This window comes from Aptenodytes patagonicus, chromosome Z, assembly GCF_965638725.1.
Source record: "Aptenodytes patagonicus chromosome Z, bAptPat1.pri.cur, whole genome shotgun sequence".
NCBI classification, from domain to species: domain Eukaryota; kingdom Metazoa; phylum Chordata; class Aves; order Sphenisciformes; family Spheniscidae; genus Aptenodytes; species Aptenodytes patagonicus.
Window position 1 is genome coordinate 71,421,633 of NC_134982.1, and position 27,736 is coordinate 71,449,368.

At 41.3% G+C, this 27,736-nt stretch overlaps 1 protein-coding gene across 4 annotated transcripts in view; it reads left to right on the forward strand.

The window, feature by feature from the left end:
* Positions 1 to 27,736, forward strand: part of SEMA6A (semaphorin 6A) — a 113,201-nt gene that overhangs the window by 60,538 nt on the left and 24,927 nt on the right. For 2 of the 4 annotated variants that reach the window (XM_076362292.1, XM_076362293.1), the window contains exons 5-18: positions 57 to 119; positions 979 to 1,080; positions 3,888 to 3,978; positions 6,953 to 7,072; positions 8,128 to 8,216; positions 9,120 to 9,337; positions 12,199 to 12,330; positions 15,099 to 15,254; positions 16,683 to 16,859; positions 17,575 to 17,715; positions 17,811 to 17,891; positions 19,870 to 19,928; positions 21,768 to 21,788; positions 21,921 to 21,971. In XM_076362292.1, coding sequence (XP_076218407.1) covers positions 57 to 119; positions 979 to 1,080; positions 3,888 to 3,978; positions 6,953 to 7,072; positions 8,128 to 8,216; positions 9,120 to 9,337; positions 12,199 to 12,330; positions 15,099 to 15,254; positions 16,683 to 16,859; positions 17,575 to 17,715; positions 17,811 to 17,891; positions 19,870 to 19,928; positions 21,768 to 21,788; positions 21,921 to 21,971 — 1,501 coding nt within the window. The remainder of the gene's footprint in view (positions 1 to 56; positions 120 to 978; positions 1,081 to 3,887; positions 3,979 to 6,952; positions 7,073 to 8,127; positions 8,217 to 9,119; positions 9,338 to 12,198; positions 12,331 to 15,098; positions 15,255 to 16,682; positions 16,860 to 17,574; positions 17,716 to 17,810; positions 17,892 to 19,869; positions 19,929 to 21,767; positions 21,789 to 21,920; positions 21,972 to 27,736) is intronic. The other 2 variants (XM_076362294.1, XM_076362295.1) reach the window with 1 other exon arrangement.

Genomic DNA, 27,736 nt, shown 5'->3' on the forward strand with positions numbered 1-27,736 from the left:
GAAATCAAATGCAACAACCTCTGGGCTCTAATTGATTTCTTTCTTGATCCTTGCAGAAATTGACATGGAAATCTAGACAAGCTGATGTAGACACATGCAGAATGAAGGGAAAACATAAGGTATGCAATTTTCTTCTCTTCTGCATCTGCCACTTTAGTTTAGTTGCTTCACTATTATCTCGGGCTGCTGTCTGTGATGTGGAATGGATCGTGCCATTCACTTCTTGCCAGTAATTGCTTTTTCCATCAACTTACTGAAGGCTTTAATTTGCAAAAGTAGTTTACTTTTAATGTGATAAAACATTATGACAGGAGCCACAGCAATATTCTGAAACACTTAAAGCACTGGGGATTTTGGACATAAAGCTTAGTGTACTGATTTTGCTTACCATTGCTTCAAAAGCTAAATGCTGCTGTCCGTCCTCCTGCAGGAATTTACTGAGAAGTTTGTGTAAAGCATCAGAAAGCATGAATGTGTACAGTTGTAGAAGGACTGTTTCTCACACCAATTTTACCCTACTGTAACCTATGACTGGCACAAGTGGTATCAGAATTAGATGCAGACTCTTTGATTCTTTACACCTGCTTCCCCTTCTAGTTACAGATGCTTTATGCCAATACATTGCATTGGTGGTGCTACTGTCTTACAGCAACATAGATGAGAAGACGATGAGATTTTTCACTCTTGAGGAAAGCAACAGCATTCAAACAAAATTCACCTATGCGAACAACAGCAAAATCTGAGCTATAATATGAATATCCTATCTTCAGTTCTTTGTAACCATTTTTAAACCACTAGAATATAAATCAATTGTGTCTTGCTCATTGTCAGTTAAACATAGTTGAAATAAAGCCCAGAATATCACAGTGGCTACCAGCCAACTTCATTTTAGACCTGACAATGAAATATCATGGCATAAAAATAAAACCAGACACCCAAAATGCAGTAGCTGAAATACTTTTTATTATTTTTCTTCAGGATGAATGTCATAATTTTATTAAGGTTCTTCTAAAAAGAAATGAGGATACGTTGTTTATCTGTGGAACAAATGCATTCAACCCTTCTTGCAGGAACTACAAGGTATGTGATCTGTTTGTGGGATTTCATTTATGCCTTGTCTTTCTGTTGGATTTATTGTGACTATGCTGGCAACAGCATGAAGTTGTCATTCAACAGTGCATCGTTTAACTCTGTAGCATTTATCCTGACTTGTTTCAATGCTACAGACCTCAGTGTTGACTGGATTTCTGAGGATTGCTCAGATTGATTACCTACTTCTTTGCAACTCCTGCACATCAGAGTTTATTGCCACTTTGTGTTGCCCTCCATGGGTGCAGAGTCCTTCAGATCCCTTCTTGGGGATGTGGCCACTCCTCAGAAAGTTCCTCAGCTTGTCACTGATGCCCACATCAAGTCATAGACTGATGCTGAGGGTTACCTCTGGGGTAGCACACTTTAAGTGTCTCTGTTGAACTGTTCTTAATCCCAAAGCCAGTTCTCAAGACACTTGAAGGCTTAGCACAGCAAAACCTGGGAAGATTAGTGTTGGGGACCCAGCAGATAGGGAAGCTGTGGAGTTCCTATGTCACTGTGTGCTGTAAAAGTGATTGACAGCAGATCTCCACAGGGGGAGGTACAGCAGGAGGGTGATGTATTCCTCACTAGCTGGGGATCTGCAAAGCCAAAACATTATCTAGAGCAGTGTAAGAAACTGTGCTGGTCCATGGATACTTGACATTAATTCCTTGACCCCAATTTCTTCCTTTGATGTAGTGTGTCCCCATCATCTGCATTTTAACAGGGCCCATTTATTAAAATATTTCCCATTTTCTCAGGCTTGCACCAGTATAATCTGATATATCCCCCAACAGTGGATGTCTCTGAAGTAGGTTTGAAATGAGTTCACTTAGGCCCTTGATATCCAGACTCTGCTTTTCCAGGCACTGCTATGTCCCACAGGTCATTTCTCATCCTTCTTCAGGAAAAAGAAAATTCAGCTTTGCTTATGCTGCTTCTGATAAAGTCACGGCACAATTCTCATTCATTTCATTGGGTTCAGAGTTATTGTAAAAATTGGAGTAAAGACATTAACATCCAGGAAAATTACTTCCTTAGTGGTATTTGCTGTGACTGCTGCTCTTCCTTGCTTTTTCTGCAATGCTGCTTTACCTTTTTTAGCCACTGTGATGGCTATAGTCTAGGAAACAAAGGAGAGCAGTTCAGCGTAGTCTTTTCTTTCAGTCCATGGAGGAATAGTCAAATTTGAATAAAAATACAAGCCGGCATCATGGTAACTGTGTGATACAGGTAGCTGCTCTGTTAACAGCCTTTTCTTCTTTTCCTTGCATCCCACTCCTAGCATGCAATGAAGCTTCTCGGTCTCAGTGCTGTATTTAGTCTTCCAGCACAGTTTGTCATTTTTTAGCTCTCCATGCCGTTAATGCAGCTAACAAATCTCAACCAGTCCCCTTGCTAGAAAGCTGTCTTTTAATACAAATACAGATTTCCTTGGCATCCTGATGTGAGGGATATAAATGGCCCTCCTTACCCTTACTGCAGGTGTTTCATTCTCTGTGATGCATGGCCTCTGCAGACTGCCTCACCTGTTGCTGAGCTGCAGGGGCTGGATAGTGATACCTCTGGGAGTCAGCAGAAGGTCTCTCCAACACCTGCCCTGGCTTTTCCTCCATGTATTTCTGCATTATATAGAGAGAGCACTAAAGATGTGCCAAACAGAAAACCGGGCTGTCCCTCCACACTGCCAGTGGAAGTGTGGATGAGCCTGGGTGTGGGGCTCGGTGCAGGGAAAGTTGCTCAGGACTGTAACTTGTTTCCTCTCACTATCACGTGAAGTGCTTTTCAGCCCTTGAGTAAACACAACTAAATCCCTTCAGAGTGGATTTTGACAGGAAGGATACATGACAGAAAACAAATGATGACAAGTCGTCCACTGGAGGACTTGGATGCTGTAGCGTATGAGCTAAAAGTTGATTGGAGTAGTTGATGGTGCTGGGTGCGTTATTTTTCATGCTCTGTGAATCTCCACTGTATGTGATTTATACAGTATGAGCTGCTCAAGTTACCTGAATATGCTAGAAAGATTCTTATTCTTAATAAGATTTAAGATTATGAGAACCTTAAAGACGTAAGAGCTGTACCTTTCCCCCGTAGCTCACTAAACCCTCTTGAACTTAGCGTAAAGTTCATCTGTATGTTTGTATCATTATCAGTGCCCAGGGTGAATTTATTTCCCAGGAGTTACACTTAAGCCTCAGATTTTACAATTCCTGCACAGATTAATTCTTGCCTGATGGTAAGAGGATTTCTCTGTGACACAGACTCAAATGATACAGTAAGACTTGGAGAGTGTCCTTCTGAATATGCAAATCAAGGAAGAGAGCACCACTGTTGAGACTAGAGCAGAAGGATCTCCGGACTTTGGGGAGAAAAATGCACACACAGATAATTGTCCTAGTGTTGTTTCTTCTGACTGCTGTGGCTTGCAGTCTTTTCTGTGTATAAGAGCGCTTCTGTTGGATTACTGTTGAGGATAAATTTTGAATCCTTGCCAGAACCACAGACCACATAGCCTGCTACAGTTCAACAGGAAGCTTGTGTACAGATAAAATATAGACTGAAGACTTTTGTAAAACGTGTCGGGGTAAGAGTGATTAGCTCCAAAATAATGCCTGACTTATTGGATGCACTTTCTTCAGACTGATTTTATTTAACACAGTGATTTTTGTCAGGTTCTTAATTCATAGTCAGGAGCACAGTTAGAGAAAGGTCCTTCCTCCCTGCCCAGAAAAGAAGAAACACTGTCATAAGCCTCATACTGGGTAAGAAGTTTTGTTTCTCTATCTGAGAATCTCCCTTTCATTTTTCAGATGGATAACCTGGAGTTCCTGGGAGACGAATTCAGTGGAATGGCCAGGTGCCCCTATGATGCAAAGCATGCCAACGTTGCATTGTTCGCAGGTAAAGTGTCGGAGATAAACTTTTTGCTTTCTGTCCTGCAGCCCAGGCTTGCCATAGCACTGTGTCTCCTGAGTCCAGAATGTCAAAATCTAAAAGGTGACAAAGGGAGTGAATAATGACTAAAAATAGGGGGCATAAGGAAATCACTAGCACGGAAGCCTTCCCTTCTCTGGGATTAACTTCACTACCATAAAGATTGCCTAAAGCCTCAGTTTCCTGGTTCAATATTTCAGTATCTCCTGGCTTCATGATAATATGATGCCAGACCAATGTGAGGCACCATTTCTGGCTGCATCCGGCTTCTGCGAAAGTCAAGGAAAGTCAAGGCTTGTGTGAACTTTAATGGGGAGCGGGCAGGATGTGCTCTTTAACAACTCTAAGCTTAAGTTAACCTTCATAATAAAAGGAAGTTAGGGAACATGCTGTGATGTCCCCTTTTCTAGATCTAGAAGGAAAAGGAAGATGACTTTATTTTAAAGCAGAAAACATCTCAATGTGGTGTTACCAGCTGTTGTAGACAAAGGAGAGAAGTGTGTTGGCTAATAATGATTTATGCTGTATGCAGCAGAATACAGTTAACTCTGATTTCTACTACAATAGTTAAAAAACGTGAGTGCTTATTAATGGGGTTAATTTGGGCTGTTGATTGTGAAATGGTATTTTTGTACCTCTCCATGAAATTCCTGATTAAATTGTTTCTTTATTGAACTTCTCTGAATGTGAACCCTGCTGATCTTTTCTTAGATTTGGCTGTAAAATAGGTGGTAAAGATAATAGAGAAGTCACCCATGATAATGTCAGTCCTCTTCAGCAGATGTGATGCTAGAAAGCAGAGCCTGGGTGCTCACGTGGAAATATGTTAGCTATTCCTCTGAAGATTTAAGAGCGTGCAAGTATTCCAGCCACTTTCAACTGAGTCTGTGGCCGAAGGGCTGTATTAAGCACTACTGTGTTTGAGGTGGCATCATCTGCCTTACAAAGGAGAGATTTTATAGCAGGTTGCATTTTTTTTTAATGCTCTATAGTGTAAATAAATAAATGGGTCCTTTTGTTTCAAAAATAATGGTGATGATGATGGTGGTAGTATGTAATTTCTTAATTACAGTCAAAGAACATAAAGTAGAAATTCTCTGATTGTAGTAGGTAATTCATAAACCATGGAAAAAGAGAGACACCTTCAGAGAAAGATTTATCCCATGTGTCTAGGATTTCCTATCCTTAGGGCAGTCTGAATCACCTTTCAGAAGAGCCTTTCTCACTATACTGGCCAAGAAAGCATTTATGACCAACTTAATGTAAACATTTACCTTGCATGCAGCTGAAGTTTGGTAAGATGACTCCCACTCTGTCACTGAAGAAGTCCTCGCATTATTTGGAAATAAAATTAATATTTATAGAAATTATAATACTCTTTCATGATGATTCAGAATAAATTTGATACTGTTCAAATAAATTCTTGTAGAATATACCCTGTAAATCTGCTAGCTTCAGAAAATCAGTTTGATATGCCATACATATTGATACCCATGATAACTTTTCAGAGTGTAGTGAAAAGCAGTTTCAGAGCAGTTTAGGGCACTTATCCAGCTCATCTGAGTCTGTTGGGTGCACTTACATGAATATGGCTCTTCTTGCAGCCTGTAGCTATTACAGCTGATATGTGCGAATTGTAATTGGTCATATGGTCTTCAGGAACTTGGCAGGAAAGAAAATAAATGTGTGATTGTATTAACATGAGTTCAGACATCCATATCTAAACAATTCAGCTTTTTATTCTATTGTAAAATTGTTTTTAGTATCTGCTTTTTTTGTAATTATTTTTTCTGGTTTTGCTAAGAAAAAAAAGCCCATTTTTCAATAGCCAGGTAATGATGAGAGTTGTGGGGCTCAGAACAAAGAGTACAGTCCTGCTAATAAAAAAACAATCTGGTTTTTAAATCTTGAGGTGAAATTAAACGTTGTCTGTAAGTGCAATGAGGAGAGCTTGACCAACAGAAGCCTCTCTGCTTTGTCCTGGGTATGTCCTCAGTGCTGGTGCCTTCAAGGCCCAGCACCCAACATAATCTCTGTCAAAGGAGATGTAGGCCATCCTGATTTTTATGTAGACACAACAGAGACATAAGCTGCTGTCCTCATGCAGTGATGCTTGTGCTCCTACCAGATATCATGTTCCAAGATCTGTCTCACACATGAAAACAGCCCTGTACAGTTACCATGACCTGTAAACAGATTAGACAACAAATAGCATTTTACAATGTTGTTGGAGTTCGTGCTTTTACCTCCTGATAGTTTTGCATCTTTTGGTTGTCCTTGGGGTGCCATTTTGTAGACCCTTTCTTATCACTCGTCCTCCGGTTCTTTAAGAGAGAGGAATGCATAATTCATGTGGGAAATGCCTAAAACGCATTTTAGAAAAGAAACATAGACAGGCAATCCTCCTCGATCTCTTTGCATCCCTGTTTTGCCTGGGCTCCCTGCGTACAATTTAATTTTTTGCTAGTGATCTTTGGCAGAGGAAAAGTGCTCCCAAAGGGAGAAATTTGCATAAGTGTCAGTTAGCTGACAGTCCCTAAGACCTGTCTGCTTTGCCCTCCCAGTTAAAACTAACAGTTCTGTCACAGCTTCCCCATATTTATTTTGCTCACATACATAGTCAGAATTTATGAGCATTGAACCAGAGGCCTGTGCAGGGAAACTGGATAGGGTAGTTCAGTATGACTTACCTAAACTGGAGAAGAATTGCTCCATAAGGTTTCTTCTCCCGCAGTATCCCTCTGAAAGTATCATTTTGAAAACTGGTGACTTGCTTGTTCATTGCTTAGCCCCATTTACCTAGCTGGATTTTTTTCCCTTCAGTGTTCCTAAGGAGATTGTGATGGTTTCATTTGCCCCATCTCATTTGACTGATGAGAGAAAGGAATTATATTATTTCTAATGCTCCTCTCCTCTTGTTTCTTCTTTCCTTCCTCCCCAGAGGGAAAGCTGTATTCTGCCACAGTGACCGACTTCCTTGCAATAGATGCAGTCATATACCGGAGCCTTGGAGACAGCCCAACTCTGCGGACAGTTAAACATGACTCAAAGTGGTTGAAAGGTAGATAAACAAACAAAACGAAAAAAGCGGCATCTCTGATGAGAGTCTTGGATTCCTGACACACCTCTCTGTCATTTAATTTCACCAATGCTTTCTGGCAGAAAGAAGGAACTAAATTACATCTCTTTCTTACACTGATCTGTTTATCTCTTTCCCTCTTCTCCTGACCCCAAGTTACTGGACCTGACAGAAACTGTGAGCATGGTAGATCAGGATATATATTCCAGTGAGCTTTCCAAGCTGAAATCCATCAGTTTACAGCTGTTGAATGTAAAGGTTGGAACTTGCAGGGCTTGGTGTGCTTGGGCTGTGTTTGAAAATATTCCCGCCCCAGGACTGTGTTAGGTAACAGTCAAGACTTCATGAAATATAGAGGGTTTGTCCTGAAACGTTAAGATTCATCAATGAAAATAAAATTATGGGAATATTGCACAAAGCCTTTCTTTTATGGATCTTAGGGACTGTACAGCTGCCATTGAATTAGGCAATTTCTGTGCTTTAAATGCCCTCATTGTTAAGAATGGTGCTGTTTAGCTTCACGTAGGCGTTATGAATAGTTAGCATTTGGAATGATTTTAACAGGGAGCAAAGCCATAGTTTGAAGTCTTTTTCTGCATGCAGAAATGTTTTGCCAGGTGTCAACTTTAGCTGTCCCACTTCACTTGCTGCTACAGACACGTGTGGGCAGAAACAGTTACATGGTTGTTATTCCTTCCACACACAGCCTGCATGCCATAAAGAGCACTGCTTGGACCCCTCAGGCATACCATTATATATTGCCGCTTTACCTTTCTCGTACACCACGCAGGGCAGATGTATTGGTGGCAAACGCTTAACTACCTTGCAGTGATGCTGCACAGGCTTGTCCCCAGCTGTCCTGTCCCCAGACAGTGATTCTCCTGTGGTGGTGATGTTGCTTGTTCTGAAAACTGAGCAAGTTTGCCTAATGTGGGCATTTCACCTTCAGATGTTTAAGTGTGAATGTATTTGGCTTCTCTTTGCATGCTATATGCTGTACGTGGTGCGTAAATAGGATGTCTTGGGTTTTTTTCTAGAACCCTATTTTGTCCAGGCAGTGGACTATGGCAATTACATTTACTTCTTCTTCCGGGAAATAGCAGTGGAGTACAACAGCATGGGAAAGGTAAGGGCAAAAACATTGCCTTGAATGACTTTGTCAGATTCAGGAGGAGGAAAACATATGCTATTGGACCAATGCTGTTAGGAGTGACCTTGAAATGAGAACCATAAATCATGATGACAAGGTCATCATTTTGAGAAGATTCCTATCGCTCAAGCCAAAAGGTTGGTTGGAGTGAAACATTGCACTGTCTTGAAAGGAAACAGCGTGGTTTCTTACAGTGATGGTGTATGCTGGAATCTCTTTTCTCAAATCATAAAAAGCACAAGGCAAATGTAGTTAGTTCAGCATAGTAGGTAATTGTTAAAAATTTTTTCCAAAGCAGGGACATATTTTTCTTTAAGAAATCTGAATTGGAGTACTGAGTAAACAGGGGCAGGAATTTTGTGCTCTGCTGTTCTGCAAAGAATAATTAAACACTTTCTGCATTTTTGCTAATTTCACAACAGCTTTCTGACTAAGCAGTCAGAAAAGCTGACCAAGATCACAAAGGTGGAGGGCAGGAATAAAAGCCCAGCAAGATTTGCATAGTTTTTAAGTGCTGAAAACACAAGAGTCAGAGCAGGCAGCATGGGTTGCAGGGATTGTGAATATAAAATGTGCTTTTGTTTGGGGAAATAGAAAGCTAAGCAGTCTGTATGGAAATGAGTTTTATATGGGTCGAGAACAGATCTCCTGAAGGATTTATGGCTGTATAGTAAATGCCACAGCCTTATCTTTTATAGCACACTGTTCCAAAGCTGAGTTTTTCTCTGTTTCTTATTTGTCACAGATTATGGAAACGTGGGATTAAATTAAGCACCTTGCTGTGTTATTCCAAATATTTTAAAAGCAAAATTCTAACAAAGTCTTTTAGTTCAAACAAACATTTCATTTTCTCCATTATTTTTGCTCGACTCCTTCCAGGTAGTTTTCCCAAGGGTGGCTCAGGTTTGCAAAAATGACATGGGAGGATCTCAGAGAGTGCTGGAAAAACAGTGGACTTCCTTTCTCAAGGCTCGTTTGAACTGCTCAGTTCCTGGTGATTCACACTTCTACTTTAACATACTGCAGGCAGTTACAGATGTTATCCATTTCAATGGCCGGGATGTTGTTTTAGCAACCTTCTCCACTCCATATAATAGGTAATAGGCACAATAACCTTTTACCTTCTGTTTCCTTTATGTTTTGCTTTTCACTGCAGTTTCTTTTCACTTTATGAAGGTACAAGAAGTGATTGCTCATACAATGTAATTATTATGTACCACGCGCTTACTGATAGTTTGTGTTTCATCTTAAGATAACCTGGTATTGCTTACTGCATTTTATATCTGATAATTTAGAGCAGCTTTCAGCCATTTACTATCTGGACACGTTCCTTGGACATACTTTTCTTTACATGGGAATAATTCAGACTGGCCACCAAGAAGTTTTGCAGCATGTAACTTGCAGAATGTTATTCCAAAGAGAAAATATGATTTTTTTTTTCTCACAGAGGAAGGACTTGGTCTGTCCTATTTACATCTAAACCCCCAAGAACCACGTTAGTACTCCTTCCCTCTATTTCATGCATCCCTACTGACTCTTGCATTTTCTCCTGGGAGGGCCAAGATCCTACGCTGTCCTGATGGCTGGGGAGGAGTGTCCCCAGAACACCTGTATTTCATTGTTCACGTGCTTTTCCAAAAGCATCGGTTCATCTGCAAAGAATTTATTACCATTGCACATTATAACATGTTTCTCCAGAAGTTATTAGAAGAGTAACTGTATCTAATTATTGAGGTCTCCCAGAGAAGTTAAAAAAATAGTAGCATTCTAATGAAAAAATATATTGCTGTTTCACAGAGCAATGTTTGAGCTGAAAGGGGAACTTTATTGCTGGAATTCATCTGGTTTTGCTGTACACTCACCACTTCTTGTCAAAGCCTGACCTCAGTGAGGTCATGCACAGAACTGACTTCAAATGAGAGTAAGCCCAGGCCTGTAATGTACAATCGCTGCTTTTGACATCAAAACAATAGGAACTGCAATGGAATAATTATGCTACCAATAGGGAATAAAGATTTAAATTAAGATGATCTTTTTTTTAAACTGGCTTAATAAAAACAAGTGAACAAACAGAGATTCAGCATCAGAAAATAGGTTGTATCTTGAGATTATCTCAAAATTGGGATTGTTCTCCCGCTCTGCTAGTATTTCCTGTGGTGTGTCATGAATAATACTTTTCCTTAAACCCTGCATTTTAAAACCTAAGTACTTGGTGTTAAAATCAAGGTACTATTTTATTGGCCTCATTTTTTGCCAGACAGGAACGCCCATAGGCTTGGAGACACTTCATTAACAGACCTACCTCTGACATGGATGCATGTCTTTCCTTCCTCGTCCACTGAGGAAACACTGCAACAAATATCTTCGATGTCTGGAACAAAGCTTCTCCCTAGAGTGAGCTGGAAGAGATTCCCCAGTCTAACCTGAGGTCACCCAGGGTAGGAGCTGGTGATGGGTTGTAGTCCAGTGGTTGGGAGATGGCTTGGCTGTGACCCACAGTACTCCATCTGTATGGCTTTATGACACTGAGCACCCACAAATTGCCATCCTCAAGAGTAAAAGCTGTTGCAGTCTTCTCACCGCAGCGATCCCTCCATCACTGTGGAGTTATGTGTTAAGCACAGTTCTCAGCGCTTTTAGTTCTATATGGTACACCTCAAGATTTTAGGGTTGTTTTTTCTTTAAGGCTTAATTCAGCAAAGTGCAAAATCTTCTTGCTGGAGTGGTTCTTGAGGTGTCTTTTAGGGTGAGGTCCTGTGTGTGGCCAAATACACCCTTGCAACTCCTACATCGACATATGTGTGGCTGCCTCCATTTAAAACTCTTGCTGTGTAGTATCATGTTAACATAGAGCTTTGAAGTTTTCTTCCATATAAAAACACAATCTGTGGAGATCAAAGTAAGACTAATACTGTCTCCCTACTTGTTGTTTCCTTCAGTAACAAGCATTATGAAACCTTCTAATACTCAGTTATTTTCCTATCAATGTATATATCTTTATGAGTTTAGTTTTATTCTCTGTAACAGTATTATAGTTCCTACATTTTTTCTTTGGTTTATAATAACCTACTAGCTAAAAGCAGAATTGAAAGCCTCAGCCAGCTGGGTTCATGCTATTTACCTGATAAAATCAAGCAGTGAAAGTCAGACATGAATACAGTAGTTCATGTGTAAAAAAATGAAAGGTGGATAAATGAATAATTCATGCTTCCAAGTGACTGACCATGGGAAACCCCTAAGCCTTTCAGAACTTATGTAGTAAGGATATAATTGTGTTTAGACAATGCTATCGTGCAGTTGCATGCAAATAATCAAAAAGTTTAAATTTACAACTTTATGATCTAAAAATAAAATTGAATTTGCTTCTATAAGCTCTTTATGTCTCATTGAGTTAAGCCAATTCCTGAGCATCGTTAACTCCTTTCTGTTGGGAAAAATTGGTGGAGGTCAGGCTGCGGGAGGATGGAGTAATAACTTGTAAATGCCAGGTAAATGGCACATTGCAGCATGCTCCCAGGTTGATCAGCACCAACTTCTGAACTGTCTGCAGTGTATTTTTGAGGCATGACAAGGACTGTGAGAATTAATACTGAGAGATGTTATGACTTACAAGAAGTTAAATTTCCAAATAATGGGCTCTGAATGAGACTGGCTATTACTCCTCATGCATCGCCAGTGGTACGCAGAGTTTCCCAGATTCTTTCCCTTCTTCAAGATTATTGCAATTACTTCTTTCTATAGAGGCTTTGAAACAAATTGTGCTGGCAGGAGCTGTCTGCTGATTGGTATATTTCAGGCTTTTCCATGGGGCTGGCTTTTCCTGTCAATACTCGGAGGTTACAGAGTTCAGGATTGAGTAGCCTGTGACAGGAAGACTTCTATACAGCATGTTTTTCACTCAAGATTTTATGCATAACTGCAGAATGAGTAACAATTTCTGGGAAATGTCACTTTGCAGCATCCCTGGCTCTGCAGTCTGTGCCTATGACATGCTTGATATTGCCAATGTATTTACTGGGAGATTCAAAGAACAAAAGTCTCCAGATTCCACATGGACACCAGTTCCTGACGAACGAGTGCCCAAGCCCAGGTATGTTTCATGTATAGGGATCTTGTTCTGTTCTGCATGCAGCACAGAGGGTTTTGACAATTTGAACAGCCTTGTAAGGTGCAGCTACAATTGAAGATACATGTCGTAACGGTAAAGTAGAAGTTGAGTTGCATTTAGTTCTAAGGTATGCAAGTACGAATTTTTCCACTTAAACAAGATTTGTGTAACATAAATCAGGTCAGCATCAGATCTACTTGGTCAGAATAATCTATCACTTAAGAGTGGTGTGAGTTACACACCTGTTGCAAATTGGTTCAGTAATGGATATATCTCATTACAAAGCCTGCGCCAGTTCTGCGGTGTGCTGTTCTGCAGTTAACATGCAATTTATGTGCCACAGAGGATGCATCATGGGGAGGAAAAAACAGCATTCCATCAAAATGGAGATTCAGTTTACCTCATTCCTCCTATGAGTTGTTTTCCCTGCTTCCACTTCCCTCCTGTTTGCATGTGACTCCTCTCTTCGTATTTCCTACAAGCACCCATTTCATACAAGTTGCTGTTGACAGCCGCTTGTTAACTCATTTACACCAGTTGCATTTTGCTCTGAGAATATGTTATGTATGTTTTACATTGCCTGTGATACGTTGCATAACTTCAAAGGAAAAACACATCTGAAGCTCTGTGGTGGCAACTGAGCTTCTACCTAAATCCGAAGTTGGCCCATCATGTTTTAGAGTTGCTGAGTATAGTATTCCTGTGCTGTCTTTATTCTGAGGTTGTCACTCAAGAGAAGAGCCTGGAGGTGATTGGAAGATCTGGTAAATTCTGTGTCTGTTTTCAGTCTGAGCCTTAGTAAGGCACCTCCTAGCACTGTTGCTGGGTTTTCTTCTCCTTTTTGCAGTGTTTCAACAACTTGTTGGCATGATGGGCTGCCTTGGTAGTGCAAGGCTGCATGAGGGCTCCAAGGTCGTTTGTTTGGAACTTACTCAGATAAAGAGTACTGGCAGGGAAGGGGGAAAGGAGAAAGAGAAATCTTCTCTGTCAGTAGGAAGGAAGAGAAAATTGCATTGTGAGTTTGTGGGATGAGCCAATAGCAGGCTAACAGTTATGGTGAAGATAATATTGCTCCTTCTAAGCCAGTAGGAGATAACATGTACTGAATTGGTGAACACTGTTTCATGTAACATTTGGCCATCAATCTGCTTAATAGAATTAATCATTACTTCTAACTCATGTTGAAATGCTTGAGAGGCACAAGATGCCTTTGCAATAAGGTCATTTTTGTTTGGATATCTCAGTATGGTACAGAAACATTAGTGCTCCTATTGATCCTAACATTTCTCAGAAACATACTGGAGCCTTTCAGGGGCCTCGCTTCCTTTTTTGGCTGAGGTGCACAGCAGGGTTTACTCGGTTTTATGTTTACTCAATTAAACCAGTTTTGAGATTAAAACAGGATTAATCCAATCATGTGATTAGGATTTAGGAGGAAATAGGCCTCCAGATTAGGTACACAGAAACCCTCAGCAGCACAGTGCCAGAAGGCTGCTCCCCAGAGTTCTCTGGGAATATCACTTCATGAATCAGTGCCCTTGCAAGGACCTAGGAGACCGGTGATGCCCTTGGTTTCTCCTTCTCTCTCTCTATTGCTAATTCTATATGCAGTTACAAGACAACCAAAATCTTTTGGATAAGAAGAGGCAGAGCACACAGTCTCTGCGTGTAGTGTTCATTGTGCAGCTGTGTGGGACCAGACTCATTGACCCAGCTAGTCCCCTCCAGTCCTGGGCTACCTTCCGACATAACGTTTAGTTACCTAAGGTTTGAATATTTATCTAAATCTGAGTGACAGATATGATAGGACCAGTGCTATATTTTGTTCAAGTTGCATTACTCTGTTGATGACAGTGGCTCTACCCATGTCAGAGCAGATGAAAATTGGACACTGCAGCATGTTTATGAGTGGGTGGTCCATCTTTCATCTTCCCATCTCACAGTGGCTCAAAGGCTTGAAGAATCATAATGCTCTAGGAAATGGGATCAAATGGACCTTTTGTTGGAGAAAATAACCCACAAAGTATTAATAACAGGCAAATCATTTTGCTGCTTCCTGTGTAGAGTTGACCTGTCCAGGCAGGAAGGTTAAGTTACCTCTGAGGAGCAGGATAGATTTTAGGAATCTAAATCTGAGCAGATTTGCATTTAAGTTGTCAAAGAATGATTAGATAACATTTCAGTGAAAGTCCTCAATGTGCTACTGTACTTAAATCGTCTCATCCAAGTTGAAAGAAGGCTAAAACCAATGTTTACACGGATGCTTGCTGGGTTGTCTTCTCCAATAGTTCACTTTCTACCAGACAGGACTGAAAGCAGCATTCTTTCACACGTGCTAAAAAAATTAACTTCCTTCTGTATGTTAGGGACTGCTTTTATTCCAGGAAAGAGCAGTCAAGTAGACAAGTTACAGATCAGAAAGCACCTGTGCCCAGTGGGCAGCATCAAGCCAAATGCACACATGCAATGATTAGGTTCCATGTAAGTGGATGAACTGCAAACTGTGTGTGTCACACTCCTGCTGAAGAAATGTCTTTGTGCTTTTAGGTGACATGTTAAGTCCTTTTGAGTGGAGGATAGAGCAGGATTTTAGGCTTGCCCTGAGGGGCTGAACAAGTCCACCAGACTTCCCAGTCCTCCATTTAAACCCTTGTAATACATATCAGATTTCACTGAGGGCCTCATTACAAAAGGAGATTTGCACTAGGCATCAAATAAGTGTTCTGGCTTTACCCTCTTGTTTTATTTAGGCCCGGTTGCTGTGCTGGCTCTACATCATTAGAAAAATATGTAACCTCTAATGAGTTCCCGGATGATACACTGAACTTCATCAAAACACATCCACTGATGGACGAGGCTGTACCTTCCATTGTCAATCGACCTTGGTTCCTGAGAACGATGGTCAGGTATGTACCTCCAAGTGGACTCTTGTCCTCATCGTAGCTGTCAAGTTGTGCTAATAGGCTTGCTCAGAATACTCTCAAACTCTGTAAACATCCTCGGTGTGCTGGGCATGAATCCAGCTAGGAATGATGGCAGCACTGAGCAAATGCTGCAGAACTCCCTGAGCAGCTTTCAAGATAGGAAAAAACCTCAGCCCTTTCCAACCACACTGTGCTGAAACGGGATCTTGAAGGAAATGCCGTGCGGGGAAGGTTGACCCCCCTGTTGGCTTATGGGTCAGTGTTTGAGACAGCTCTGTAGAAAACTTTGGGCAAGGATCAGCAGACAGCCCAGGGATATGTACACAGGATATAAACATGCCTGCCAGGATATGTTCACAGGATATGAAGATGTCTGTTGGGATATGTACTGGTATGCTTTAATGTTTACAGAAGTGTACACGCAGAAGTAATCACATAATCTGTATCCTTTCTATGGCAACAAGAGAAAAATAATAATGAAGAGATTTGAACAAAGACTCGTAAATCAGCAAGCCTCAAATACACCATCCCCTTCCTATCAAAATACATTGCCACTCTCTGCTGTGGTCACTATACTACTTATCTACCCTCCAGTTGTGAACAGAATAACGTGACCAACTTTTGCCATATTTTCCTCTCTTCCTCCATACAAGGGTAGAGTTTTGTGCCGGGCAGTGTTTAGCTCTGGAAGGGTCTGACTTAGTTTTACTAATGTATCTTCTGTCAGGTTTTTATGTCAGGTTGTGTACCTCCAACCAAAGACGAGAGCAGCAAGCTCTGCGGAGTGCTTTCCTTTGATTGCCGGTACCAGATAACTGGTACCAAATCACCAGTACTCATTTTCAATGTTGTGTCAATCCCAAGATTCAATATCATCTCAGCACTGAACTCACTTAGTGGCAGTTGTGTGATTATTTTTAGTGAGGTAAAATGGCATTTAGCATCTCACTATTGCACTCACACAGCTTTTCCTGCCAAAAAAGGTGAATGTAGATCAGTTATCATTATTGCTGCTTTCAATGTGACAGAGCTCGAAATTAATCAAAAATTTCACTGTGCTGATTTTCTTTCCCTGCCTGAAGAAGTCACCAGGCTAGTACTTCGCTTTTGATTGGAAGGATAATTCCTAAATGGCCTCAGACTTTTAGCACCCCTTCAGCTTTCTGCGAACACTTCTGCTAGCTATTGGACATACGGACGTGCAGACAAACACACAAAAATTCGCCACCATTTCGGGAGCCAAACTAGTACAGTCTGTGTTGACTTGTAGGGTTATTCAGCTAAGAAGAGTGCTTAAATATATTATATGGTTGCTAGAAGGCTACCCCACAGTTATCTGAAGTGGAAAAAGTGATAAAATAAATGGCAATCTAATCCCAAGTAATGCAAAATGCTGTATTGTTACTCTAGATACCGCCTGACCAAAATTGCTGTGGACTCTGCTGCCGGGCCGTATCAGAACTACACTGTGGTTTTCTTGGGATCAGAGAAGGGAATCATCCTGAAGTTCTTGGCACGGACAGGAAACAGTGGTTTCCTAAACGATAGCCTTTTCCTGGAGGAGATGAACGTTTACAATCCTGAAAAGTGTGTATCTGATTCTTTGTACTCATGTACGGGTGACTTTGAACTTCCGATTTCACAGAGAGTAGGTTGTCCCACGAAAAGGGAAGTGGTTAGAGAAGCCAAGTTTTTTGAGTAATATTAAATTGTTTGGGGAGGGGATGTCTGCTTATCAGTCTCTACATTGCAATAAGATATTTTTCGTTCAGTATGTGTAGAAAATAGTCCATCCCATGCAGCAGTTGATGGATAATTAAAAGTGAAATTCTGCAAAGGAAGATTAATTTTCTAATCCTATAAAAACCTGATTCCTCTCCAAATAACTCAACAACCAGCAAGCCGCTCTCCAAGGGAAGTTTCCTGCATTTCAGCCTTCCTCAAATATGCCTAAGGGGGCTTTGAAGTGGGCCGTAATCATGCAGAAATTTCAGCTACTTTGAGTGCTGGAGGAGAATAAACACAAAAAGTGAAGGGCCCTCAGAAAGCTTGTCTGGTGTGCTGTCTCTCGCCACTTCTTATTCCCCTGTTCCATGCATTTTTAATACTCGCTTATATGTCTATCAGTGTTTTTAGTGGCTATTGCGTGTTCTTTTTCCTTGGCTTGTTCAATTCCACCTTTCTCAGGGTTTTTTTGTGGGGTTTTTTGGGGTTTTTTTTTCAGCTTGAGGAATCATTAAGTTTTCATCTGGTTTCCCAGCAGAACTCATTTATAACCTTATCTCACATTTTTCTGAATCAGGTGCAGCTACGACGGTGTGGAGGACAAACGGATAGTGGGCATGCAGCTTGACAAGCCCAGCAGTGCTCTGTACATCGCCTTCTCCACCTGTGTCATCAAGGTTCCCCTGGGACGTTGCGAGCGTCACAGCAAATGCAAAAAGTACGTGTTTTCTGGTGGCTGTCAGAAGCCTGCGCACCAGGTGTGGGGAAGGCAGGAGCACTCATGAATGCCACCTTATGCTCTTCTTTCTCAAGGGCCTGCATAGCGTCCAGAGATCCCTACTGCGGATGGGTGAAGGAGAGTGGGGCGTGCATGCAGCTGGTCCTTGGCTCCAAGTGAGTAAGGGCTCTGCCTGGATGGCCCGTGAAGCTCTGGTGGTGGCACCGGCCAGTCTTGGGCAGAGCTATTTGAAACATGGGACACTTAGGGAAGGAAAAATGTGGGAAGTTTTTGTTTCTACCTTATTTGCATTCACCTCTGAAATGTCTCACGAATTTTTTTGATGTGAACTCTCAGCTGATTGGTAACTGCTGAAAGAGGAGGAAGAAGAAAATGAAAGAGCTGTACTAAGGTCCACGTGTTGTTGAAAGGAGGGAACTGGATGGGTATGTCTGGACCAGCTCACACTGGAGCCATCACAGCTGATTAAAGAGGCAATAGAATCCCAATTAAATTACTGAAGCAATTTGTCCACTGAAAACAAAACCAGTCCTTCTAATTTACTGTGCATTACTAAGAGGAATCACAGAGCACAGTAAAAGCTTAAAGCAGATTCAGAGAAGTGCTGGATCTCCCCTTGCTTAACTGTAGAATTTAATTATTTTACAATAATGAAGGTCTGTGAAGGTTTGTTTAAATGTGATTACTAAAGCCTCCTTGCAGGGAGCAGACCCACTTCAGACCTCTCATTTCTTGGCCACATCTGACACATCTCACACGTGCCCACTCTGAGGTACAGCTATGCTTCCTCGAGGTAGTGGTGTAAGTGTGGTGCAAACATCACACAACCTCAATAGCCCCAGAGCTGGCCCCGCTTAACCCTGCTTCTGTATAGGTCTGCAGTATATAATGGATGAGTTACCATCCCTGTGCTTGTGTCATGTTCTTAATTTGCTATTTCAATTCAAATTGTTTGTCCACTGGGGATGCTATAGCTGTATCTGTCTGTATATGCTTTACTACGAGAGTGTGGACTATTCCTGACTAGACATTTGGTAGAATAATGTTGAAATAATGGGTCCGTATCAGGTTTTCTCAGCATTCCCAAGGCGCTTGAGTCTTTTTGCATTTCCATGGCAAGCTGTAGGGGACTTCTGTACCTTACGCTTAAAAGCAGCTCCTGTGTTTATCAATAGATCCATCGAGACAGAGGCAGCACAGTTTGCGGTGCTGCAGTCCAGAGGCGAGCAAGGCAGGTCACTCTCTGTCCAGTGCATAGCCCTTAGGAAGGGGATCCAGATCAGCTGTAAAGATGTCTGGTGAACTTCTAAAGTAGCCAACAGGAGGCAGAGATGTTAGGTGCCCTCCTGGAGCAGGTGACAGTTGAGCAGGAGTTTTAAGAACATGGAGTTGGGAATGAGGTGCCTGCAAGGGTAATTATGCCTCAAGGGCAGGATCCTAACTAATGTAGACAAGGGCTTGTGTTGGTGGTTTTCCAAAGCTCTTGTCATTTGCCTTTGACCGTACGGGAACTTGGAAGAACAGCTTCACTAGTTATCAAAAATCACAGGCAGAGGTTAGGAGTGTAAACTGGGCATGTCAGCTAGAAAAGCCTATGAGTGTTTTTCAGTAGGGCCCCTTGAGTTCAGTGGGATACTTTCTGTGGACTGGACCTTATGCCTTGCAGCCTCGTCCAGCACAGTACATAAATGATCGCTGAAATGCAGGTTGTCTTCCCCCAGCACAGTACCTACCTAATGGGTTAGCTTCCTTCTCACATCAAAGTATCAGTGCACCTTGTCTCCTATATGGACAAGTTAAGGTAGGATCATAATTGCTCCCGATAATGTCATATATTATAGAGTTAACCATTTAAAAAATATGACTCTATTTGCCTCCTTAACAATGAGGCATGCAGTGGATTTTAAAAATGTAATACTAAAAAGACAAAAGCATCATCAGAAGCCAAGAAATAATTAAGCAACGATGAATAACTCGAATGTCTATGTTGCAATTTTTCAGCCTTTGTGTGGAAGTTCCAAAGAAATGGCCAGTTTCATGGCAGGGCTTTATTTCAGTTGCACATGTGATTTCTTTCTGGTAGTGCCTGTGACTGTTGTTATTCATACTGTTTTGTTTCTTTGTATTATTTAGACTGGCATTTGAACAGGACGTAGAACATGGCAATACAGATGGCCTGGGTGACTGCCAAAGTAAGCAAAGCTTTTACCCTCTATTTACCGTGTGTCACAGCATCCTTCTGAATGCCTCCAATCACCATTACCTGTCGGGCGTTCTTTTGTAGCAATATAAGCCACAACAGGGACAGCAACTGCGGCTAGTGATGCAGGTTCAGAAGAGGAACGGTTGTTTAAATGTATTTAAAGAAAATAGCCCAGTTGGTGTAATTTATACAAACACCAGACTTCAAAGCAGTTATGTAGTAAGAAAACCTCAGTTCCAGAGGATATTGATTATAGCAATGACATAGTGAATTGGGTGTTCATTGTCTTTATTAGCCATAGTGGTTGGGTTGTTTATGTAGATGTACAGAACTGGCTTGGTTTCTTGGTGTAGACTGTGACTTGGACTACATTCCCATGCCACCTTGTGTGAGACAGTGAAATACATCTTCAGCTTTGGATCCGGATCAAGAAGTGGGAACTAGTTAGTTTGTGAATCTTAGTGGATTTTACACACAGGCTGAACAACATAGTGGTATTAAGGGTCAGATACTACTGACCTCGCCTAAGATATTTTAATTGTAAACCTTAGGTACTGACAGCGTGAGTTGGAAGCTTAAACACAATCTTTAAACATTTACATTTTGCTCTGAGGTGCTTAAAAGTGCACAGCTTGCACTGCATGCAAAGAAACCTTGCATGCCGATTTCTGAGCCTTCAGGTATACCAACATCTGTGTTCAGGACAGCTCTCGTTCCAAACGTTCTTGCCAAGGTTGGTTTAATTCTGAGCCCCAGATATTATTTATAAACCTCATGAAATCAAGAATCACATTCTTTTCAGTGCAATTTGCACTGATGCCTGTAGATGCAATAAAACTGCTGAAGCTGAGGAAGTAAGGTACAGTGAGAGAGTCATTACTTCTGGAATACAGAGCAAAATAACAGAGGGCTGGAGTGTGCTGTGGGATACAGTGCAAGCCAGCTGCTCTGGAGAAAGCCAGAGCCTTCTCATGCCTTGTGTGTCCTTGTTCAAGAGCCATTTATTACTGTGATCACTGTCCTTGAGGGAGTACAAGGATTTCAGCCTCTGCAAGCCCTCCATCTCAGCTACACCTCCCTCTGCCTCCGCCCTAAGATAGGGTTACGTAGGCTGCCTCTTAAGTTTTTTGAAGGAGGTGTACACATAGTCCCTCCTGTGCTCCCTGTAAAATGGGTTAGCACCAAAATCAGGTCAGTTCCCAGCTGGTGCAACTTTGCCCTTTTCAGCCAGTTCTGCTCTCCTTGAGCAAATAGGTTAGACAGGAGTGGAGTGTACCTGGTATCAGTTAAATATAAAAGAAGGGTAGGAAATTATACAGAAACAGCACATTGTGCTCACGGAAAGAGATCTGCTCCTGTGCAGACAGCAACAAAGCCCATACCCTGCTTAAATCCCTCTTTAGCCCTGAATGATGCATTGAACCTTGACACTGCACAGGGGTAGATTTCACTCCCTGCTAACCCAGCTGATCTTATTACTTCATGTGGTATTGGGTCATGTGAGTTTTGTCCTCATTGACTCAAGTTGCTGGCTGCATCACTTGTAGTGCCTTGCATTAGATTAGGATTTGATCTTGCAAAGAAAGCCATGGCAGGGACGACACTGGCCTTCCCACTTGGTATCCTTTGTACAGGGCTGGTCATGAACACTTTCAAAGCTAGACATTGTTTTCAGGTATGTCTGAATATTAGTTTTGCCTACGTCCTTAGCGTACTAATCACGTACATATAAGTATCAGCTGAAGCATAGAAGGTTGCTAGCAGCAAACTATTAAAAAGAAAAAACGAGAGAGAAATAATCATTTTTCCCCTGTTATTTGTCTTTCAGATTCCTTCGTAGCCCTGAATGGTAAGGAAGTTCTTAGTTTCATTATTTACTGACAGCAAATCCGTTTTGGAGGAATCACTTTTAACTAAACTTTTAAGTATTTTCATACTTTTGTTTTATTTAATGTTTCTTCCCAATTTATTTTGTTCATAGACATTTCAACTGCTTCACCTGATCGTGAAATGTCTTACGACACAGTGTATGGTCAGTTTATGGGTGTTTTTAAAAATTCTCCCCAGATCCTTGTGTTAGCTAGTAGTTCCTGTACTCAAATAGCAATTACCCTTTTTTACTTGTTTTGTCTTGTTTTTGAGGGCCTGATTCACTAATCACAACTAGGATTAAGTCATACCTCTTGATTTTCAATCCCTCCTTTCTAGTCCTCCCTCAAAACTGTCTCCATTGAATTAAAGTCGGATATGGCCTATTTTAGTGGCACGCCAGCAGACATGATTAAGAGCATGCTTCATCTAAACACTCAGGCAAATGAACACTTGGGTACAGTGATGGATCTTATCCGTTCACCAGGAAAAACAAGATAGCAGCTCACATCCCACTCACAAGTCATCCAGACTGGTGTCATGACTGCTACAGCAGCCAGTCAGAGATACCTTAGGGAAAGGAGCAGAACTCTCCCTGGGTTACAGAAAGATCTCTCATAAGGAAAACTAACCTGTTACCCATGTCAGTTGAGACTGGGTTATGCGTCAATTCCTGAAAGTTCCTGTAACTTCTAGGGTGAGTCATTTATGTTGTCCATGCTTGCAGTATCTTAATGCCCGAATGGTGCCTGGTCTGTAAAAAAAAAGGGATTCACATAGCAAATTAAATGACCTGAGCTGAAGAAGAGTATTTCTGCAAGCCTAGAGTAGCAGTTTCCCATGAGGCAGCTGCTAATCTGTGCTTACAGTACTTTCCACCACTTTGTTCTGTATATTTGGAAGTGGATTGCGCTGGTACTTCGAGTGCAGAATAAATGTCTTCATGAGGAATTATTGCAGAATAAATAATCACTTTAAATTCAAACCTAGACTTATATTGCAATAGTTTCTCTTTATAGACATCCTGAACAAAGACAAGTACTCAGAAGCTAAGAGGATGTGTGGTATTGCTCCCAAGTGAAGTCAATGGCAAATTTCCATGTGGTATGGGAGCTTACTTGTGAAGTTGCTTTCAGGCTGTAGAAGACTAGCAGTTTCTCAGAGCTAGGGCAAATTCACCATGTTTGGCTGAATGTAGCAAGAGGTAGGTTAGTGTGTGGTTGCAATGAACATTTAATTGATCCCTTCATCTCATGCCTGCAAAATATGTAGGTACAAAGCAGAACCAATGACAGCTCAGTACAGCAGTATATAAATAACTGGAGGCACAGTAATACTGTTCAACATTTGTAAAAATAAAATCAAATTCCCCATGTTGTTTATTACCAGGAAATGGAAAACATGCAGGTGAAACTTGTTTGAAAGTACGGTAATGAAAACCAGTGAAGGGAATATACAAAATCAAAGACAAGTTGAGACTTAATAATGTATAGAAGACTCATGGTTTCATCTGCATATACAGCTTGTCCTTTCTTTCATTTGAAAATTGCTATATTTCCAATGCACAGAGTAGTAATTAAAGAACAGTAATAATAAAATCCATACTGCTGAAGGTAAAGAAAAATAAAATGGCCTTAGGAATAGTGCTGTTGTGCCAGAAATGTCCTAGGTTCCCTGCGTCTAAGCGCATTCATAGGCTGCACAGTTACAGCTGTGAGGCTGTGGTGCTGGATCCCGTCAGCTACCATATTAGTAGGCACTTTAGCAAAAGCTGATATTTTAATCTGACCAGGAAAACATAAAAATGGTTCAAGTGAGCAGCAGAGTGAAAAAAGCTGCAGTCCCAGGGAGAAGAGGTTACAAAAGGGGTCCATTCAACTGTCCCAACACGTCAAGCCCAAAGATAGATTCCATGAATTAACCCAGCTCTTCAAGGAGGACCCTACTGCCAGATGCAATGGAGAAATGCTGAGCCAACATTAACACTGGTTCCCATTCATGCCCTGTCTTTTGCAGATTATTTCATTGACCCTCCTCGGGTACATCCTGATAATGTGGTCTCTAGGCAAGCCAGCTCTTCCTTTCATGGGTTTTGTTGAAACACCCATTCTGATATACCCAGTGTTTCTTTTCACGTACCATGGCAAAATACAAAACAAAATGTGCTAGTCACCTCTGTTGATCTTCCACGCGAGGAGTGTAAAAAATTCCAGCATGAGGTAGTAAACCAGTCTCAGTAAACGTGCTCATGTTTGCTAACTGTAGTGACTGCTCTTTTTTTTTTCTTGAGAAAACTAAAATTTTATAAATGGTGCACTTTAATGTTATTGACTACAGTTAAATGCATAAGTAAATGGTATTTCATAATAGATTAAATCTTGGAACACTGGGATATACCAGAATGCCAACCAAGTGAATGCTCAGGGTGCTTTTGGATCCAGCGGGCTAAATATATCCAAAGGCTTCTGAAACTCCAGTTACAAAAGAAGTCTTAAGTCCTGATTCCCTTCATTTACTCCACTGTAAATCAGCTCACTTCAGCAGACTTACTGCCAATCTGTGGCAGTGTAAATGAAAGGAGAACCAAGCCCTTAATCTTCGTATTCTTGGCATCAGTCTCCTCCTCAATTTGGCAGATGGGCTCCCTTTTCTGGGGCAGTCTCATGTGATCAGTTGTAAACAAGTAAAGTACAAAGTCCACACAGGTGACTGTTCAAGTGCATCCTTTTGATGCCCAAGGAGAAGATAGCAGGCTGAAGGTCTGGCTGCAGGAGGTCAGAGAGAAATGATGCAAGAGCCACATATTTAAACAAGGAGATTAGGCTAGATTCCTCTGCAAAATTGTAAGCAGCTTCAATTACCTTTTGGAAACATCAATTCTTAGTGAATTGGGCCCTTATTTTACCCCCTAGCCATAGTCCTTTCTCCCTCTGTAGTATTGATTTAGCCTTTCCCTCTAATTGTCTAATTAGGTTGCTATAGCTGTTAATAGGATAGTGTGCAGACATCTTAACCTCTGAGATCCTAATGACTTGTGCATATTAGAGCAACTATCAAATATGTATTGAATCCCTGTCTTTGTTTTAAACCTGAAAAAACCATCCTTATATTTTACAAGTGCACTTCAGAATAAGCTGTAGTTACAGAAGTGCAGCCCTTCTGAATCATTACCCATGCCCGTAGACACTGAGTGCTTTTACTCTCCTTCTGTTACTTGATTACAGCACTCCAAAAGTTCTTACAAATAACGGAAGCACCTAAAACAGATTTTTTAAAAGTGTGTCTATTTTGGTTTTTACATGTTTGCTTTAAACAAAGAAGTTTGAAAAGCACTGTGTCTGCAACTTTTTGGGTGGATTGTTTTAAAACAAAGGCAGTATTGTCTTTTTAGATGTTTAGGTATTAATCAATAGTAACATTGAGGTACTGGCCACACCTCAGGTATGCTAAAGCCTCTTAAATTGCAGTGAAGCCTATTTACACAGTCAGAGTGGTAAAAATGGTGTAGTGGAAAAAAAAGGCCCACTACGTGCTGCAAACTATACAGCACATTGTAAAGGTTTAATAATGGCTGTGTGTGAGAGGGCCAGGACTGGGTTGCCTGCCACTTCAGTCTTTTTTCTGTTTATGAGAGAAACTTAACCAGCTCATACATTTGTGGTGCCACTCTACTCAAAGGTGAAATTCACCCAGTGGGACTGACTCTTCAGGCACTTACAGGACACAGTGGCTGCTCTGCTTACAGGAGCAGCCACTGCCCAGTAGTAAGTGTTTGCAGAATGCAGCTCTAACACAAGTGGGACAGGCTATTAAGGTCTAATCTGCTCTTGCCCTGCTTCCTCAAAATCAAATGGAAGAAAGTTTATCTTAATTACGTGTGGAAGGTTGTTTCTCAGTGTGTACTAGACTAACACATTAGTAACAGAGCGAATAGACTGATTTCTTGCATTTGTGTGAAACCCTTCTCTACCTAACGACCATCTGGTACACATTAATATCTTCACAAAGCCTTAGCTTTCCATTACGAAGAAATTCGCTATGTATTTGCAGCATATGGTTCAGGAAATCTTTTTTCAGAAAATGTGTCCCTTAGGCATATATTTTCTCTAGATTACTGTATTAAGAAATGTTTTTCTTTAACCATACTTATGGCTTTTCCTTAGAATTCCCCCTTTAAGCACACCTAAAGTGCAAGTGTCTGGACAGAGATTTGGGCATATAAATGCCTATCAAACACAGGCATAAAATATGATTGCTACTTGGCAAGATTTTCCTCTCTTTACCTCCTTATCAAGCTATGACTAATTGCTTTCTTATGTTGAGTGCAGCACTATTTCTAGGCTGACCAAATATTGTACACGTTATTGTGGTTGCTGAATGTGGTATTAACTTGGAGACTGGAACCCCATGAATGCTGGCATGGTGGCTTAGTCCTTAGGGAAAAGAAGACATGGAAATCTCATAATTTCCATTTTCTGGCCTGTTCTCTGTCCCGTTATTTCTCTTATTTCTTGGGGATAAGCACAGGAGTTGACAAACGTAAAATGGTACAGGGGTGAAAGCTTTCACGCTCCAGCGTATTCTTGTTTCAGGACGGCATGTGTTTTCAGTCACTGGACCCCTACCTGTCCTTTTGGAAACAGGCAGGCCCGCTGCAGGACTGCTGTGGAGCAGGCAGCATGTTTGGATTGGAGTCCATCATCCATCTAACAGTGTGTTACCAATGCTCCCAGCCATACTGTGGCTTATGGAAACTTTTTAGAAGTGGATAATGTTTGGCTTCTCTTTTCTATTTGAGTGACATTAAAAGCTCTGTCTTCAACAAAACACAGCCTCTAATTTGCCGTGTTAAAGAAAGATGGCTGGGGGAAATCACGCTTCCTATCATTAGAGGTAAAAAATAATACAGTGCCCTTGTCAGTATAAGCCTTCAGCCTGAGGTCCAGAGCTAAACTGTGTTAATGATTAGCTGTAGTAGCTGAAGGTTGCCCCCGTGGTGAGAACGCTGTGAATCTCACCAATTTTCCCTGCTAAGCATACCAGTCACAGGAGTTAGTTGTGTCCATGTCCTATGCAAAACACAGGCCAAAGTGCTGCCATATACAATCCTATGCAGTAAATCAAAAGGGCTCCTCGAAAATATACGGAGGAGCACAGACATTTTCTTCCTCTGTAAGGTAATTAATATTCAGCAGGACTTCTTTAAATCATAGCAGCTTCTTAATAGAAGCTGCAGCTTTTTTGCTGACTTCATCAGTAGTTCAACCCCATGAAGCTGGTGATAGGGCTGGATAAAATGAAACACACGGGTGCATCGAAAAGCTTGGGAGCTTTGGTGGCCAACATTTAGATTTTTGATTGCTAGAGTGAAAATGGGGACCTAGGTTCATCAGCTCTCTGTGCACTTCTGAGAGCTGGGGCTGGATGACGTTAGAAGCCATCTAAAGCCTTTTTGAGATACAGCTTCTGAAAGCTTTATGCTTACCCAGTGACTGTTTAAAATAACATACAGAAGCACAGTCTTTACCTGCCCAGCTCCGTAGCTTCGCTGTGAGGCTCTAAATTTGGGCTCCTTGTGTTACTCTATCTCTGCCCCAGTGAGTCTCAAATTATTTTTCTGAGCAGTGAAATAACATCAAGGGAAGGAGCAGGCAGAGGGTCCCTGCTAGGGCAGTCTGTAGCCTGGTGATTGGACTCCTCTCCAAGGGAGACTCACATCTAAGGAAGGAAAACTAATTTGTGGGGCTGTTAAAAAGGAGGCAGGAGAAAGGAGGGCTGCTGTCAGTCTGTCTGGTGGTATCTGAAGAGAAAGCATTATCTGCCATTCTGTCTGTGAATAATCCAATTCTGTTTGTGTTTGAACATGTTTCAAAAACCCCTCTTTTGATGAGCTCTTTCAGGAAAGTAGGTAAAGGGAAATATAGTTAC